Raw genomic sequence first — 13,742 nt, 5'->3', positions numbered from 1 at the left:
GCAGCTACTGTTATAGATTGTGACTAGCTAACAGTAGTCTAGTTCTTTTAGTGGGTAAACCATGGTTTCCCACTAAATGAATGAGTGTACTGCTTCCTCTTTTCCCTTTTCTGTTTCATAACCCAGGGATGGAGAGTAGTAGTTTTACACGATGATTGGCCAAGTTGTGGCCCTTCAGATGTTGTTAGATTAGAAACCCCATCATTCCTGGCTATTGACCCTGTTGGCTGAGGCTGATGGGTGTTAGAGTCCAGCAACATCTGGAGGACCACAGGTTAGGCACCCCTGTTTTAAACTAACCAGAGTTCCCCAAGATGTCTGACTCTGGAAACTGGTTTGTTTAATCTGTGATTTTAATGATAGCCAACCAGGATCAAAGTGGTTCCAGATTCTGACTTGTTCTCATTAATCATCATCTGAACAAGCCACAGTTAGGACATAATTGGAAACTGTGGTTAGTTTAAAAATCAGAAATGGAAGGGAGGAGATGCGAGGATGACTGCACGAGACTAAGGTTCACCACAGCTCATTCTCATAATAGAAAATCATTGTTTCTCATTACAGCCAAACTAAGCCAGTTTTTTCTCAGGGCATAGCTCCAAAAGCTTTACTGTGGACTGAGATAGAATGCATTTTATTGTTCCAGTGTTGTAGGCATTCAGAAAGCCTTATGTGCTCACATTGTTCATTTTCTGCATAACCTTTTTTTTAAAAAAATTAAAATATAGGAACAAGCATACAATCAGTTACAGTTTTCCCCTGTCCCCCCCATTGTCCTTGATTGAAAAGTGACATAGGGAATTCCTACAGGTTTCCCCCCTGCTTCATTTAGATGTGTGTGTGTGTGTGTTTTAAAAAGTTTGTGTGCATCTTTTTTAAAAAATAAAAAGAGTTACATGCACAGTTTCTTATCTGCTTATGTTCTCTAGTTTAGAAGTAAACACACATTTATAATGTGAAATGAAATGAAACAGCATTTTTGGCACCCAGTAATCATATGAAATTGTCTTGAAGGCTTTGCAAGAATATTTGACTAGTGTAATTTACGAGGGGAATTTCCAGCATCTTGAGAACCTTTTCAGCAGTGTTTGATCTGATTCAAATAAAACAAAGCAAGAGCTCTTGGGCAATATTTCTCTCTGTTAAAATGAAGCGGGGTAGGTGGGAGAGTCTTTTACAGACAGTATTATAGCCTTCAGGAAATACTTCTACCCTCATTCTCCCGATTCCAAAACATCTGAAAAATGAATACAGTTATTTGCATGATGTTATGTGCTGAATACATAAAAAGCCGTCAGTCACTCCCATCCCTAATGGAGTAAGCACATATGTAGAGCAACCCACAACCAGAATTTAAAATCCAGTGCCCTACAGTGCCTCATGACTGGAAGAAAAGTTTGTGCACAAGTTCCTAAAAAGATATCAAAACTGCTAGAAATAATGAGAAAAAGAATTCTGCAACCTTCGAGATGTTACAGAAAAAACATTTCTGCTAGAGTTCACCTTGCAACTTTGACTTACGGGCAGGATTTTCATCCATCTCGCCTAGGAGGGTTGGAGACTTCAAAAAAGGAAGAAGTCTAAAAATGCATGTTCTCTTTTCCACAGCCACTTGAATTGTCTGTCCCCATTTTGCGAAGGAACTTATTAAGACCAACAACTAAATATCTCCTCCTTAGAAAAGGATAGGCACTGAATCTTCCATTGCCGGCTTCTCAACAGAAATGCTCAGAAAACTTAATTGTTTTTCAGAGTAGTTAAAGGGTAAAGGTAAATGACCCCTGGACAGTTAAGTCCAGTCAAAGGCAACCATGGGGTTGCGGCGCTCATCTCACTTTCAGGCAGAGGGAGCTAGTGCTTGTCCACAGACAGCTTTCCAGGTCATGTGCTCAGCATGACTAAACTGCTTCTGGCGCAACGGAACACCGTAACAAGTGTCAGAGCGCAGAGAAACGCCATTTACCTTCCCACCACAGCAGTACCTATTTATTTACTTGCACTGTTATGCATTCAGACTGCTAGGTTGGCAGAAGCTGGGACAGAGCAATTGGAGCTCATCCCATCACATGGATTTGAACCACTGGCCTTCTGATCGGCAAGGCCAAGAGGCTCAGTGATTTAGACCACAGCACCACCCGCGTCCCATTTTTCAGAGTAGGGCAAGAGAGGGCTTGCATAATATCATAGTGACCTGAAGAGATTTGTCATAAGCTGAACACAGACCATCATATTTGTCTCATCAACCTGCAAGTGGTTTAGCAAGCCCCATTTATAGTATGTGTTCTAAGACATAATGATCTGGAAGATTATCAAGCTCCTGATTAACTGTGTTTGGCTTGGTGGGTCACAAATATGGGGGTGTCTCTCTGTGTGTATGTGTGATGGTAAGAGAAAGAGAGGTGAGGGAGGTACACTCATGAAAATGGAAGCCAGGTATAAAAATAATCCATAAACCTTACCTCAAATCTGTGATCTGTTGATCTGTGATCAAGAGGATGACATCATCCTAATTGGGAAACACACCCAAGCTGTTCCTTTTTGCAACATTTTAGAAATATAAGTGATGAAATCAGAACATTTTTGGTCCTGTGTGCATGTATGCATGTTTTGTTTTAGTTTGTTTAAAATAGTTTTAAACTCTTTTTCATCCAAATGGATTCCATGGCAGTGTTTAATTGGGAGGAATCAAGCAATTTGTGTTTAAGTTAAATAAGGGTGGTTTTTTACTAAAAGAATAAAATATCCTTTGGTGAGAAAAGGTCTTTCCTTTGGTAGGGATTTTCCCCTCTAAGTCACAGATTTGACACCATGCTCTCATATTTGCATTGGACATCCCAGTTCGCTGCATGTTAAACATTTTTGTATCTGTTCAAGATTCAGAGTTTCATGTGCAGGGAGCGCTGAGCTAATGTGGTTTGCGGGTTAATTTTCTCTCCCTCTTTCCTCTCCAGCTGATTTTGGAGACTTCCATCAATTTGCATCTCATGATTTTCTCCGGGAATATGTATTGTTTCCTATGGTGAGTTCATAAACCTTGATCTTTCATTTCACCTTTTGCATGTAGGCTTTTCCTGCTTCATAGAATAATAGAATTGTAAAGTTGGAAGGGAACCTGACGGCTATCTAATGCAACCACCAGCAAGGCAGGAATTTCAACTAAAGCTGACATGACAAATGGCCACCTAAGCTCTGCTCGTTAAGTGATCCACCGTGACCTTCAGCAAATTTCAAGAAGTCCGTGGAGTAAAGTGCTTGTTGTCTCTTCCTACCTTGGAATATAGTAAGCTCGCAATTGACGCACGTTTAATTTGTGCGCATTCAACTTTACACACTTGGCAAATTAAATAAAAATGGAAATGGGGCTGGCATCTGGAGGGAAAGACTTTGGCAATCCCACCCACTGTTGCACCCATTTTTTTTTTTTTTACTATATACAATTTTGTCTTTAGGTGCGATCCCTGGATCCATCTAAGATCCATCCAACTTAGATCCATCTAAGTTGAGGGCTTGCTATATATTGATGGCCACTTCCCACAAAAGCCTAAAAACCCCATCCCTTCCAGAAACCCTACCTCCTAAGCCATGCCCGCACACGTACACCAGTCACTGCCTCCTCCCTGGTCAAGTGGACCTTCCCGGGACACAACTGAGAAGGAGCAAAAACTGACCTTTCACTTCATATACTGGAGCGACAGCAAAGGATCTAGGACAGGGGTCCTCAAACTAAGGCCTGCAGGCCAGATAAGGGCTGATGGACTCATTTATCTGGCCCTTGGCGACCCCCGCCGCCCGCTCTTACCAGCGCTGCGCTGCGTGGCTGCCCACTTCCGGGTCGGAGGAGTGCCGGAAATAGCTTGTTATTTCCAGTGTACATCCAGGTCGGAGGATGCACATGCGCACAAGCTATTTCCGGTGTTCCTCCGACCCAGAAGTGCAGCGGAAATAGCGTGTGCGCACGCGCATGGGCACACGCTCCCCCAGCCTCCGGCCTGCTGCGCGCTCGGCGCTGGAGACACCGGCCCAAGGCGCGGTAAGTTTGCTGACCCCTGATCTAGGAGTACCCGCAAGCTACAAACCTGCTCCTTCAGAGGAAGTGTAACCCCATCAAGAGCAGGCAATCTCCCACCCATCCAGTCTAGGGAGCCACCCTAGTGCTTCAGTCTTATCTGGATTGAGTTTCAGTTTGTTGGCTCTCATCCAGTCCATTACTGAGACAAGACACTGGTCCAGTACTTCCACTGCCTCACCTGCAGATGTAAAGTAGAAATAGAACTGAGTGCCATCAGCATACTGCTGACAACGTACCCCGAACCTCCGAATAACCCCACCCAGCAGTTTCATGTAGATGTTAAACAACATGGGGGATAGGATTGAGCCCTGCGGAACACCAAATTGACAGTGCCATGGGGCTAAAAGGCATTCCCAAGCAAAACCCTCTGGGAACAACAATCCAAGTAGGACTGGAACCACCACAAAGCGGTGCCACCCACCCCTAGTTCGGACAGTTGCTCCAGAAGGATACCATGGTTGATGGTATCGAAAGCCACTGAGAGGCCAAGAAGAATTAACAGGGACATGTTTCCCTTGTCTCTCCCTCAAGAGAGGTCATCATATAGGGCAACCAAAGCAGTTTATGTGCCAAAACTGGGCCTAAACCCCAATTGAAATGGATCTAGAAATCTGCTTCCCCGGGACGTACCAATGGCCAACTTTAAAGGGGGATTAGACAAATTCATGAAGGATAAGGTTGTCAGTAGCTGCTAATGGTTCTATTACCTCCAGTATCAGACGCAGTGTGCCTCATAGGTAACAGTTGCTGGGGCTCACGATCAGGAGAACGATGTTGTGCTCATGTCCTGCTTGTCAGCCTTCCATATGCATCTGACTGACCACTGTGGAAACAGCATTTTGTACTAGATGGGCCTTTGGCCTGATCCTGCAGGGCCCTTCTTTTGTTCACACACTTGACAGGGAGCTTCATCTCATTACTCTGAGTTACGCATACATAAGTCTACTTTGTGGGAGTACTGGGAAGCTAAAATAGTGCTATGAGCATGTGTAATCTGTCGTTCAATGTAATAGCTAACTGGATATTTGAAGGAAGGTTTCCCACATCCAAACTCGACGCTGTAATTGGTACCTTCATCCTGCCTGGCTTTTTAACGGTGTCCACCCACTGGAAAGAGTTAGATGTCCGCATGGGATAGTTTACTTAATTGGCTAATAGTAAGCCCTTATTAACGGCATAGTCAATGGACCAAAGACTTTGCTGGCGGGTGAGGTGTTTCTTGCGAGTGGGGAGGGGGAGGGGGAATAGCAAACTTGAGAACCGGTGAAAGGTTGCTGCCTTCGGACTGCGTTTGATCTTGTGCAGCTACAATATGTGTCAAATGGCATTTCTTCAGCAGTGAAAAGAACAAAGTTATGTACATAGAACGCCTTGCAGGTGTGCAGCTGTGTACAGGCACGTAGCATGCCATTTTTCATTAGCACGCTACCGCTTTCACATTTTTCAGTGTCAGGAACAAATATTACGGGGAGGCCCCCAGTGAGCAAGGACTAAGGCAGTTTGGTTAAGTATACATACACACAGCCTTGAGGCATTCCAAAATAATCACTCAGAGTTTGATGGCTTTTTTTCTTTTTCTTTTCAACTTTGAAATTATGAGCAGATTCCATTTTGTACTATTGCACCGGATGATTTTAAAAGATAACCCGTGCCACACGCAAACCGTGTTTACAATGTAGACATCTTTCTCCCCCTAACTGTTGAGATCACAAATGTATTGGATTGCATATTTTTAAAAAACAGAACCGGCAGCAAAGCTTTTGATCTCAAAACCCTAAGTACGTCGCAGAAATAAACATAGCTCTTCTTTCCTGCATTATTTTCCTTAGAGTTTCTTAGCGATTCCCTTTTGGAGCTAATAAGCTGTTTCCCCCTCAATATTATTTTATGTTTTTCTGTGCAATAGAATACCCCTAGGGTATATTTCATTTGAAAGGGAGATTGTGTCTATATTGGAGAGGAATCCCCCTCTCTGATGAAGATCTGAGGCTCAGTGGTAAAGATAGGTTTGCATGCAAAAGAAGGATAAGCTACTAGCCACAATGGTTGTGTTCTCCCTCCTCTGTCAGAGGCAGTATGCTAGGAATCCCAAGTGGAAATATTACTGCTGTGCTCATGTCCTAAGCTTGGGCTTCCCATAGCTTCCTGGTTGGCCACTGTGAGAACAGGACGTTAGACTAGAGGGGTCTTTGGCCTGATCCAGCAGGGCTCTTGTTATGCTCTTAAGTCCCAGGTTCCATTTCCAGTGTTTCCAAATAGAACTAGGAAAGAGGCATATCTGAAACCTGGGAGAGCATGGAATTGTGTGCCTTGCTATAAGGCAGCTTCCTGTGTTCTTAATGGGTCAGTTTAATTACCTGTACCCTTTCTTGCAAAACGAATGGTTTGCTTGGATGGGTTCTATGAAAGTGTTTGCTCTGTAAGCACTTTTTTCTTTCTTTTGCTCAGTAGTTTCTGTTATACCAGATGGTTTGTAGGCTGCGTGCTGGGCAGCTTCCAAGTTGAGCTTTCATCTACAAGAGAATGATGTTGTAGTCCTGTAAGGACTCTACCACCTCAGAATGCAGGGTTTCTAGGGTTCGGGATGGTGGTGGTCCACCCAAATCTATAACATTATATTTCTATACGAGAGGGAAGACAATGCCTTTGCCCACTTTCTTTACACAATGCATAACTGTACACACTTATGTCATGTTACCACGTACTCACTTTTTTTCCTAAATGAATAAAGCACTGACTATGGCAACCTTTGCCTCTAGGGAAGTTGCTCCAACTTCTTGATCATTGTTTTATTTCTGTCTCTCTAGGACTGGATCCAAGACGAAGCCACCCTGAAGGAGCTGACTGACAAAGTAGCCAAGGTGCACACAAAACACAGGTGAGACCCCAAAATGCCAGTGTGTTGCTCAGAGAAGGCAGCATGCCTTCCTTCGCTATCAACTGTTTCTCTAGTAGGTTTAGCCTGCGGTGCTATTTCCTGCAACCTGTGTTTCTGCTTTCATCAGTGGCTTTGATATGGTCTGGAATGACATCTCTTAGGGAATGACATCTCTTAGGGAAACAAAATGGCCCTGGCAAGTTCAAAGGCAGTGGACTTCTGATGAGGAGATGCTAGGGATAATCAACAGAGGAAACGCTGTTGCTTTCAAGAGTGCCTTGTAAGTTTCCCAGAAGCATTTGGGTGGCCACTGTCAGGTGGGTGGGGAAGCATGATTTGATGATTACATACAGGAAATAGTCCTTGCTAATTATTTTTGAGCACCGTGATGCTGCACACGCATTGGAATGCACTTGTGCCTGTAGTGAAGGCTGGGGAAGGATTTAACTTCCTTCCACAGGGCCTGTAAGACAGAGCTGTTCCCCCTGGCTTTCAATTTGAACTTAGCTTGATCTTTTATTCCCCTTCCTTCCCTCCCCTTTTTATGAAGATTACCCACTCTGGGATCCCACAGCTAATTCTCCCCTGATCTCCTCGCTGGCCCAAATAGGACTAATTTAGCCAGCTAGCCCTGCTGATCATCTAATGTTTATTGGATGGATTTCGCCCCTAAATTGATTTTTGAATTCTGAATTTATTGATATTAACGTTTTATACCGTATTTTCTGCTGTTTTTTGTTGCATCAATTAAGTGTTTTAAATTTGTTGTTAGCCGCCCTGAGCCCGGTTTTCTGAACCGGGAAGCGTGGGGTATAAATAAAAAAATTTATTATTATTATTATTATTATTATTATTATTATTATTATTATTATTACTGACAGCGGGCGCTGAGATTGAGAGAGAATAGCTTAATTCCAGTCAGAAGCCAATACTAGCAACAGATAGTGACTGGGTGGTAGCATTTTTGCATGACTATAAAATTTCCTTTGGCTTTGCTCATTTTCAGCTTCAGACTGTTTTTGATGAGATCTGGATAGCCTAGCTTTAAGTTTGGGGGACAGGAGGGTTGCCCAAACTATTTTGGCCTTTGAATGTTATCGTTGTCCTAGATCAAGGGCACCCAATGTACCATTCAGCGTGAGAGTCAGTGTGGTGTAGTGGTTAAGAGCAGTGGACTCGTAATCTGGTGAACTGGGTTTGATTCCCCGCTCCTCCACATGCAGCAGCTGGGTGACCTTGGGCTAGTCACACTTCTCTGAAGTCTCTCAGCCACACTCACCTCACAGAGTGTTTGTTGTGGGGGAGAAAGGGAAAAGGAGATTGTTAGCCGCTTTGAGACTCCTTCGGGTAGTGATAAAGTGGGATATCAAATCCAAACTTCTTCTTCATTCTCCTGATGTCGCTGGACTCCAGCTCTCATCGGATCCCACCCCGCCCAGCATGGCAGATGGTCAGGGATGATGGGCAAGGTAGTTCAAGAGCATATGGAGGACACAAAACTAGCCTTCTACATGTTGAATACCTCTATATAATTCTAAGTTAGCAAATTCCAAGGGTTCAACCTAGAATCTTTGGTCCTCTAGGCAATCCTGACCCATCTTTCTCTTAACTCGATTTACAGTGGCATCTCTGCAGCGGATGCGGAATTCCTATACATCAGTGAAGTAGAACGACTAGATGGGTTTGGGCAGGAAAGTTTCCCTGTGAAGGTAAGGAACTCCGACTTAATTTCCAACTGAGGCCTTTTATTGTATTAGGAAAATATGAAACGTCCTGAACAGCTTGCAACCAGCTTGCAGAATAAGTCAAAACATTGCAGTTTTTAGCTTTCAAAGTCAGCCTCCACCCGCTCCACCCCCCACCCATTCATTGTTTGTGGAGGTATTCTGTAGCTTTATCTGCCAGGGGCAATCTGATTTCTACCCTAAGGCACATCTCAGCTGAAGATCTGCCCTTGTCTCAGCTTCAGCTGATTTGAAGAATCTGGACAACTGTCTGTTTCGCCCGAAGGGACAGAAGGAAACAAACAATTTGGCTCCTCTCTTGTGTTCTGAATCTTGTGACAGCCTGCATCAAAGTTACTGATTTTTGCACCGGAAACCAGAAATTGATGCAGCATTCCATGTCAAGCCTTTTGGACAACTGACAGAAATCAAAGGTTTAAAGTTCTGTGCTGCGGCAAATCAATTCTCTAATCCATTCTCTTTTGTAGTGTTTGGTAAGCACCAAAGTGAGATAAACACAAATTGGAGAGGGCGCAGTAAGCATTGCTCTAAGAGCTAACTCCACACTTCTTTGGTGGATCCAGAGAAAAACGCAATTAGAAGTTATTCAAATTGTGCTTTGTCCTGAGGCACAGTGAGGTCCTTGCTTCTGATATTGCTCCATTGTACCTCTGGTGATATTTCTTTGGAATATTTTATATGAAAGGAGCAAGCGGCCTTGTGGATTCAGTCTTGATACGCGATATATGTCCATTCCGTCAGCGGGGCAGATCTTCTCATGGGAAGTTTGTTCAGCCCGAAATATCTGATGCAAAAGGCATCTAGATAAGAAATAAGATTTTGTTGGGGGTTGGGTTTTCCTCTCCTTTTTTTCTTTATATTGTGATTGCTGCTGATTTCAAGGTTTGGTATAATTAAAATTTGAACATTTACATTTTTTATTATTATTCATGTAGGACAATCAAGGAAATGACATGCACCTTGGAATCTACTGCATGGGGATTTTTGTCAAGAACAGAATGGGAAGGCCCACAGTGATCTACAGGTAAAAACATGATCAGGAAGCTTTGTGTCTGACTGATCCAAAGCTAGCTTGATTTCCATCAACTTGGCTGGATGGGTGAAAACCGGATCCAACCCAGTTTTATTCAGTTTAATCCAATGATGGGATCCCACTGACAAAAGAGATTCCACTGAAATGGAGAGGGAGGATTTCTTTTGCCAGTTCCTCTGCCTGGCTCCTGTTCCCAGTACTACCTCCCACACTGTTCCAGAGGCTCCCAAACCTAGTTTGAGGTTCTGTTCTGGAGCCTTCATAAACTGAGGTCCAGCATAGGGCCATTTCAGTTGTGGCACAGATATTATGGAATGTCCTCCTTTGATGACACCAACTAGCTCCTTCTATATGTTCTTTTTTGTTACCTTGAAATATATATGGGAAAACCTTTGGTGATGGCTGAGAGCTGCTCATATTTCTTTTTTGCTCTAAGTGGGACTAATTCGCTGCTCTAGCAGAACAGCAGGGTTGGATACAGCCCTGTTTGTATTTCGTTATAGGCCATGAGTTTGCACAAAAAAGGAGGTTATTAATTTTTTTCAAAGTGATAAACGCAACACATCTGTTTGTGTTTCAGCTGTTTCCCCTCCTAAAACAAGGTGTTTTATTTTATCTATTTACAGTGGTGCCTCGCAAGACGAAATTAATTCGTTCCATGAGTTTTTCGTCTAGCGAATTTTTCGTCTTGCGAAGCACGGTGTCGGAAAAGTTTTGGAAAAGCTTCAAAAATCACCAAAAACCTCAAAAAAGGCTACCACACCACATTCTATGAGTTGCTCCTCGAAGTCAAGTCGCAACTGTATTAACGGTGTTAAGAAAAAGGAAAAAAACTTGCAAAAAACGCAAGACGTTTTCGTCTTGCAAAGCAAGCCCATAGGGAAATTCGTCTTGCGAAGCAGCTCAAAAACCGCAAAACCCTTTCGTCTAGCGAGTTTTTCGTCTTGCGAGGCATTCGTCTTGCGGGGCACCACTGTATTCATTGTTGCATTTATATACTATGTTTCCTCCAAAGAGTTCAAGGGAGTACAGGTGATTCTCGCTCTCCTATGAAGTAGTCAGGTCAGGGTTACAAAGGAAGCTTCGTGGCTGATGAGGACTTGAACCCTGGTCTGCTAAGGTCCTCATCCCACATGCTAAACACTTTACCACACTGGCTGCATAGCTTTCCCATCTGCAGAACCATTAACATGATTTGGTTGGAGGCAAAGACGCATTTACATTTGCTTCTTAGGTGATTACTCTGTACATGCAGCCAGGTCATTGATAATAATTTTCACAGGCTAAAAGCAGGGAGAGGCTTGATTGAGCCAAACAGTTACTGAACATTCTCCTTGTACTGAAAGAATCTTGACAACTCTGGCTGTTTGGCAGTGGCATGTCTGTTTCAGCAAACTTGCTTCTCTGCAGGTGGAATGATATCGGGAATATAACACACAACAAGTCTTCCATTGCTGTGGAACTGCTCAACAAAGAAGAAACTGTGCTCTTTCATACCGTAAGCAAAGCATTAAAAGATCAGCCTTAAGGGTTATTTCCCCCCCCCCCTTCCAACCACAGGATCTTCATTGTATACATTTTAAGTGTGATGGATTCTTACAGATGATTTCCCAGGGTGCTATTTTAACTTCCGTGAGATCAACCCCACCCCGGGAGCTTGGAAAGGGATTGCAGTGAATGATAACTGAGGTTGTTAGTAGGGCTGGGCACTGGATTCAGCTCAAGCCTGGCCGGCACAGGGCTTGGGCAAAGTTAGGTTGAGACAGCCTTGGATCAAGTCAGGCTGCCCAGGGGGATCCGAGGCTGTCAGGAAGCAGAACACCAGATGGCAAAACTTCAGGGGTCTGCTTCGCTGGTGTGTTCTCAAAAGGGAACGTGTCGGCGAAACAGATTGAATTCTCTGCTCACCAGCTGATGAGTAGAGGATTTGATCCTGCAGGCTGCGCTACTTTTGCAAGTATCTTTCCCATACGGAAGGTGAGTGCAAAGAAGCACCCAGCAGGCTTGAACCTTCCTGCTCTCTGTTCGGAGGGAGTCTCTGCTTCTTCCTCCACCCCTCCTCCCAACCATAATTGAACATGAGCTCCAGCCATGGATTGATTCGGGGCCAAACCAAGGTGGTTCAACTTGGATCTATGGCCTTTTAAACTGGGGGGCAAGGGAGGTTGTTTTTATTTGTGATTGTGATTATTTGTGATTATGACGCGGGTGGCGCTGTGGGCTAAAGCCTCAGCGCCTAGGGCTTGCCGATCGAAAGGTCGGCGGTTCGAATCCCCGCGGCGGGGTGCGCTCCCGCTGCTCGGTCCCAGCGCCTGCCCACCTAGCAGTTCGAAAGCACCCCCGGGGGCAAGTAGATAAATAGGTACCGCTTACCAGCGGGAAGGTAAACGGCGTTCCGTGTGCGGCTCTGGCTCGCCAGAGCAGCGTTGTCACGCTGGCCACGTGACCCGGAAGTGTCTGCGGACAGCGCTGGCCCCCGGCCAATAGATGTGAGATGGGCGCACAAACCCCAGAGTCTGTCAAGACTGGCCCGTTCGGGCAGGGGTACCTTTACCTTTACCTTTATGGTTTGTATTATTGTGTTTTCATATTGGAAACTGCCTTGTGATTGTCGGATGAAGGACGGTAAACAAATTTTAATAAATTATAATAATAATCCAGGGTTCTGGATTGGGTCAGGGGAGCTGTACACAGCCCTAATTGTTAGCCACCAGTATTACCCAGTTTTGTAGCAGCAAAAGAACTGCCTTGCAGGCTGAGTCCAGAATCCATCTAGCCCATTTTTTAATGTTATTTTTACCAGTGGGCAGCCAAATGCCTTGGGAACGTCATAGGATGGGCTTCATTGCTGTACCCTGATGCTTCTCTTTAACCTCCTGTAAATCACATATTAAGGACGCGGATGGCACTGTGGTCTAAACCACAGAGCCTAGGGCTTGCCGATCAGAAGGTCGGCGGTTTGAATCCCCGCAATGGGGTGAGCTCCCGTTGTTTGGTCCCAGCTCCTGCCCACCTAGCAGTTCAAAACCACGTCAAGTGCAAGTAGATAAATAGGTACCACTCCAGCAGGAAGGTAAACAGAATTTCCCTGCGCTGCCCTGGTTCGCCAGAAGCGGCTTAGTCATGCTGGCCACAAACGCCGGCTCCCTCGGCCTATAGAGCGAGTTGAGCGCGCAACCCCAGAGTCATCCGCGACTGGACCTAATGGTCAGGGGTACCTTTACCTTTTAAATCAGATATTGGTCTTTTAAAAGAAACTCCATTTGATTTCTCACGAGAAAAGCCTTGCTGGATCAAACCATTGGTGGCTGTAGCTCAGCCTCTTGCTTTGCACCATGCCAAGCCAGATGCTTCCAGGAAACAGGGCTTGAAGCCTTAGGTTTGACACTTGTCATAGCACCATTTCGCCATTGGACTTCTCTCCTCTGGTCCCCAATGGTGTGACTAGTTTGCATTAGCATCTCTATTGAATTAGCACCAGTATCCCTATGATATGGGGACTTGGATGCTGGCATTTGTGCATGTGTGTTTCTGAGCAAAGCATATTCCTACTGAATATTTCAGAGGAGCGCGTTCACCGTTACATAACCCTTTGCTATGCTAGTCACAGTGTAATTAAGTGTTTTTCCTGCATTCCCTTGCCTCCCTGCCCCCTCCACCCTTTCAACTTTTTAAAGGACGACCTTGAAAATGCCAAGTATATTTCACGGCTGTTTGCTGCAAAGCACAAGTTTTACAAGCAAAACAACATCTGCACAGAGTGAGTACTTTCCCCTTTTCCAGTTCTGGCTTCTGCTCGTGAAATGTGAAGCGACCTCTTTTCGGTTTAGGCTTTTGGAGGCCATTTTTATTATTTGTTCCCCACCTGCCTTCTCCCTCACCCTCACCTGCAGAAACACAGCAAAGGGAAACATTTCTCTAGTTCAGAAATCCAAGATAAGGCTTGCATAAATGATGCTTGCTTTCTCGATTGTAAACTTAGAGGCTCAATTTAGGATGAAAGGGTAGCTGCAATCC

The 13,742-nt window shown here is 44.5% G+C and overlaps 1 protein-coding gene and 1 long non-coding RNA gene across 4 annotated transcripts in view; one reads left to right on the top strand and one right to left on the bottom strand.

Annotated features, from left to right (window-relative positions):
* Nucleotides 1-13,742, bottom strand: part of LOC309529784 — a 760,251-nt gene that overhangs the window by 79,170 nt on the left and 667,339 nt on the right. The gene's annotated exons all lie outside the window — the stretch shown is intronic.
* The window catches only part of PTPN14 (protein tyrosine phosphatase non-receptor type 14), a 119,405-nt gene that overhangs the window by 72,277 nt on the left and 33,386 nt on the right, over nt 1-13,742 (top strand). For both annotated transcript variants that reach the window (XM_082217317.1, XM_082217316.1), the window contains exons 5-10: nt 2,952-3,019; nt 6,877-6,947; nt 8,569-8,656; nt 9,628-9,716; nt 11,136-11,223; nt 13,403-13,485. In XM_082217317.1, the coding sequence (XP_082073443.1) occupies nt 2,952-3,019; nt 6,877-6,947; nt 8,569-8,656; nt 9,628-9,716; nt 11,136-11,223; nt 13,403-13,485 (487 nt within the window). The remainder of the gene's footprint in view (nt 1-2,951; nt 3,020-6,876; nt 6,948-8,568; nt 8,657-9,627; nt 9,717-11,135; nt 11,224-13,402; nt 13,486-13,742) is intronic.

The sequence above is a fragment of the Podarcis vaucheri genome (assembly GCF_965113315.1).
Source record: "Podarcis vaucheri genome assembly, chromosome: 3".
Lineage (NCBI taxonomy): Eukaryota > Metazoa > Chordata > Lepidosauria > Squamata > Lacertidae > Podarcis > Podarcis vaucheri.
The sequence above is the reverse complement of the archived record's forward strand: the minus strand, read 5'-3'. Positions and strand labels throughout refer to the sequence as shown.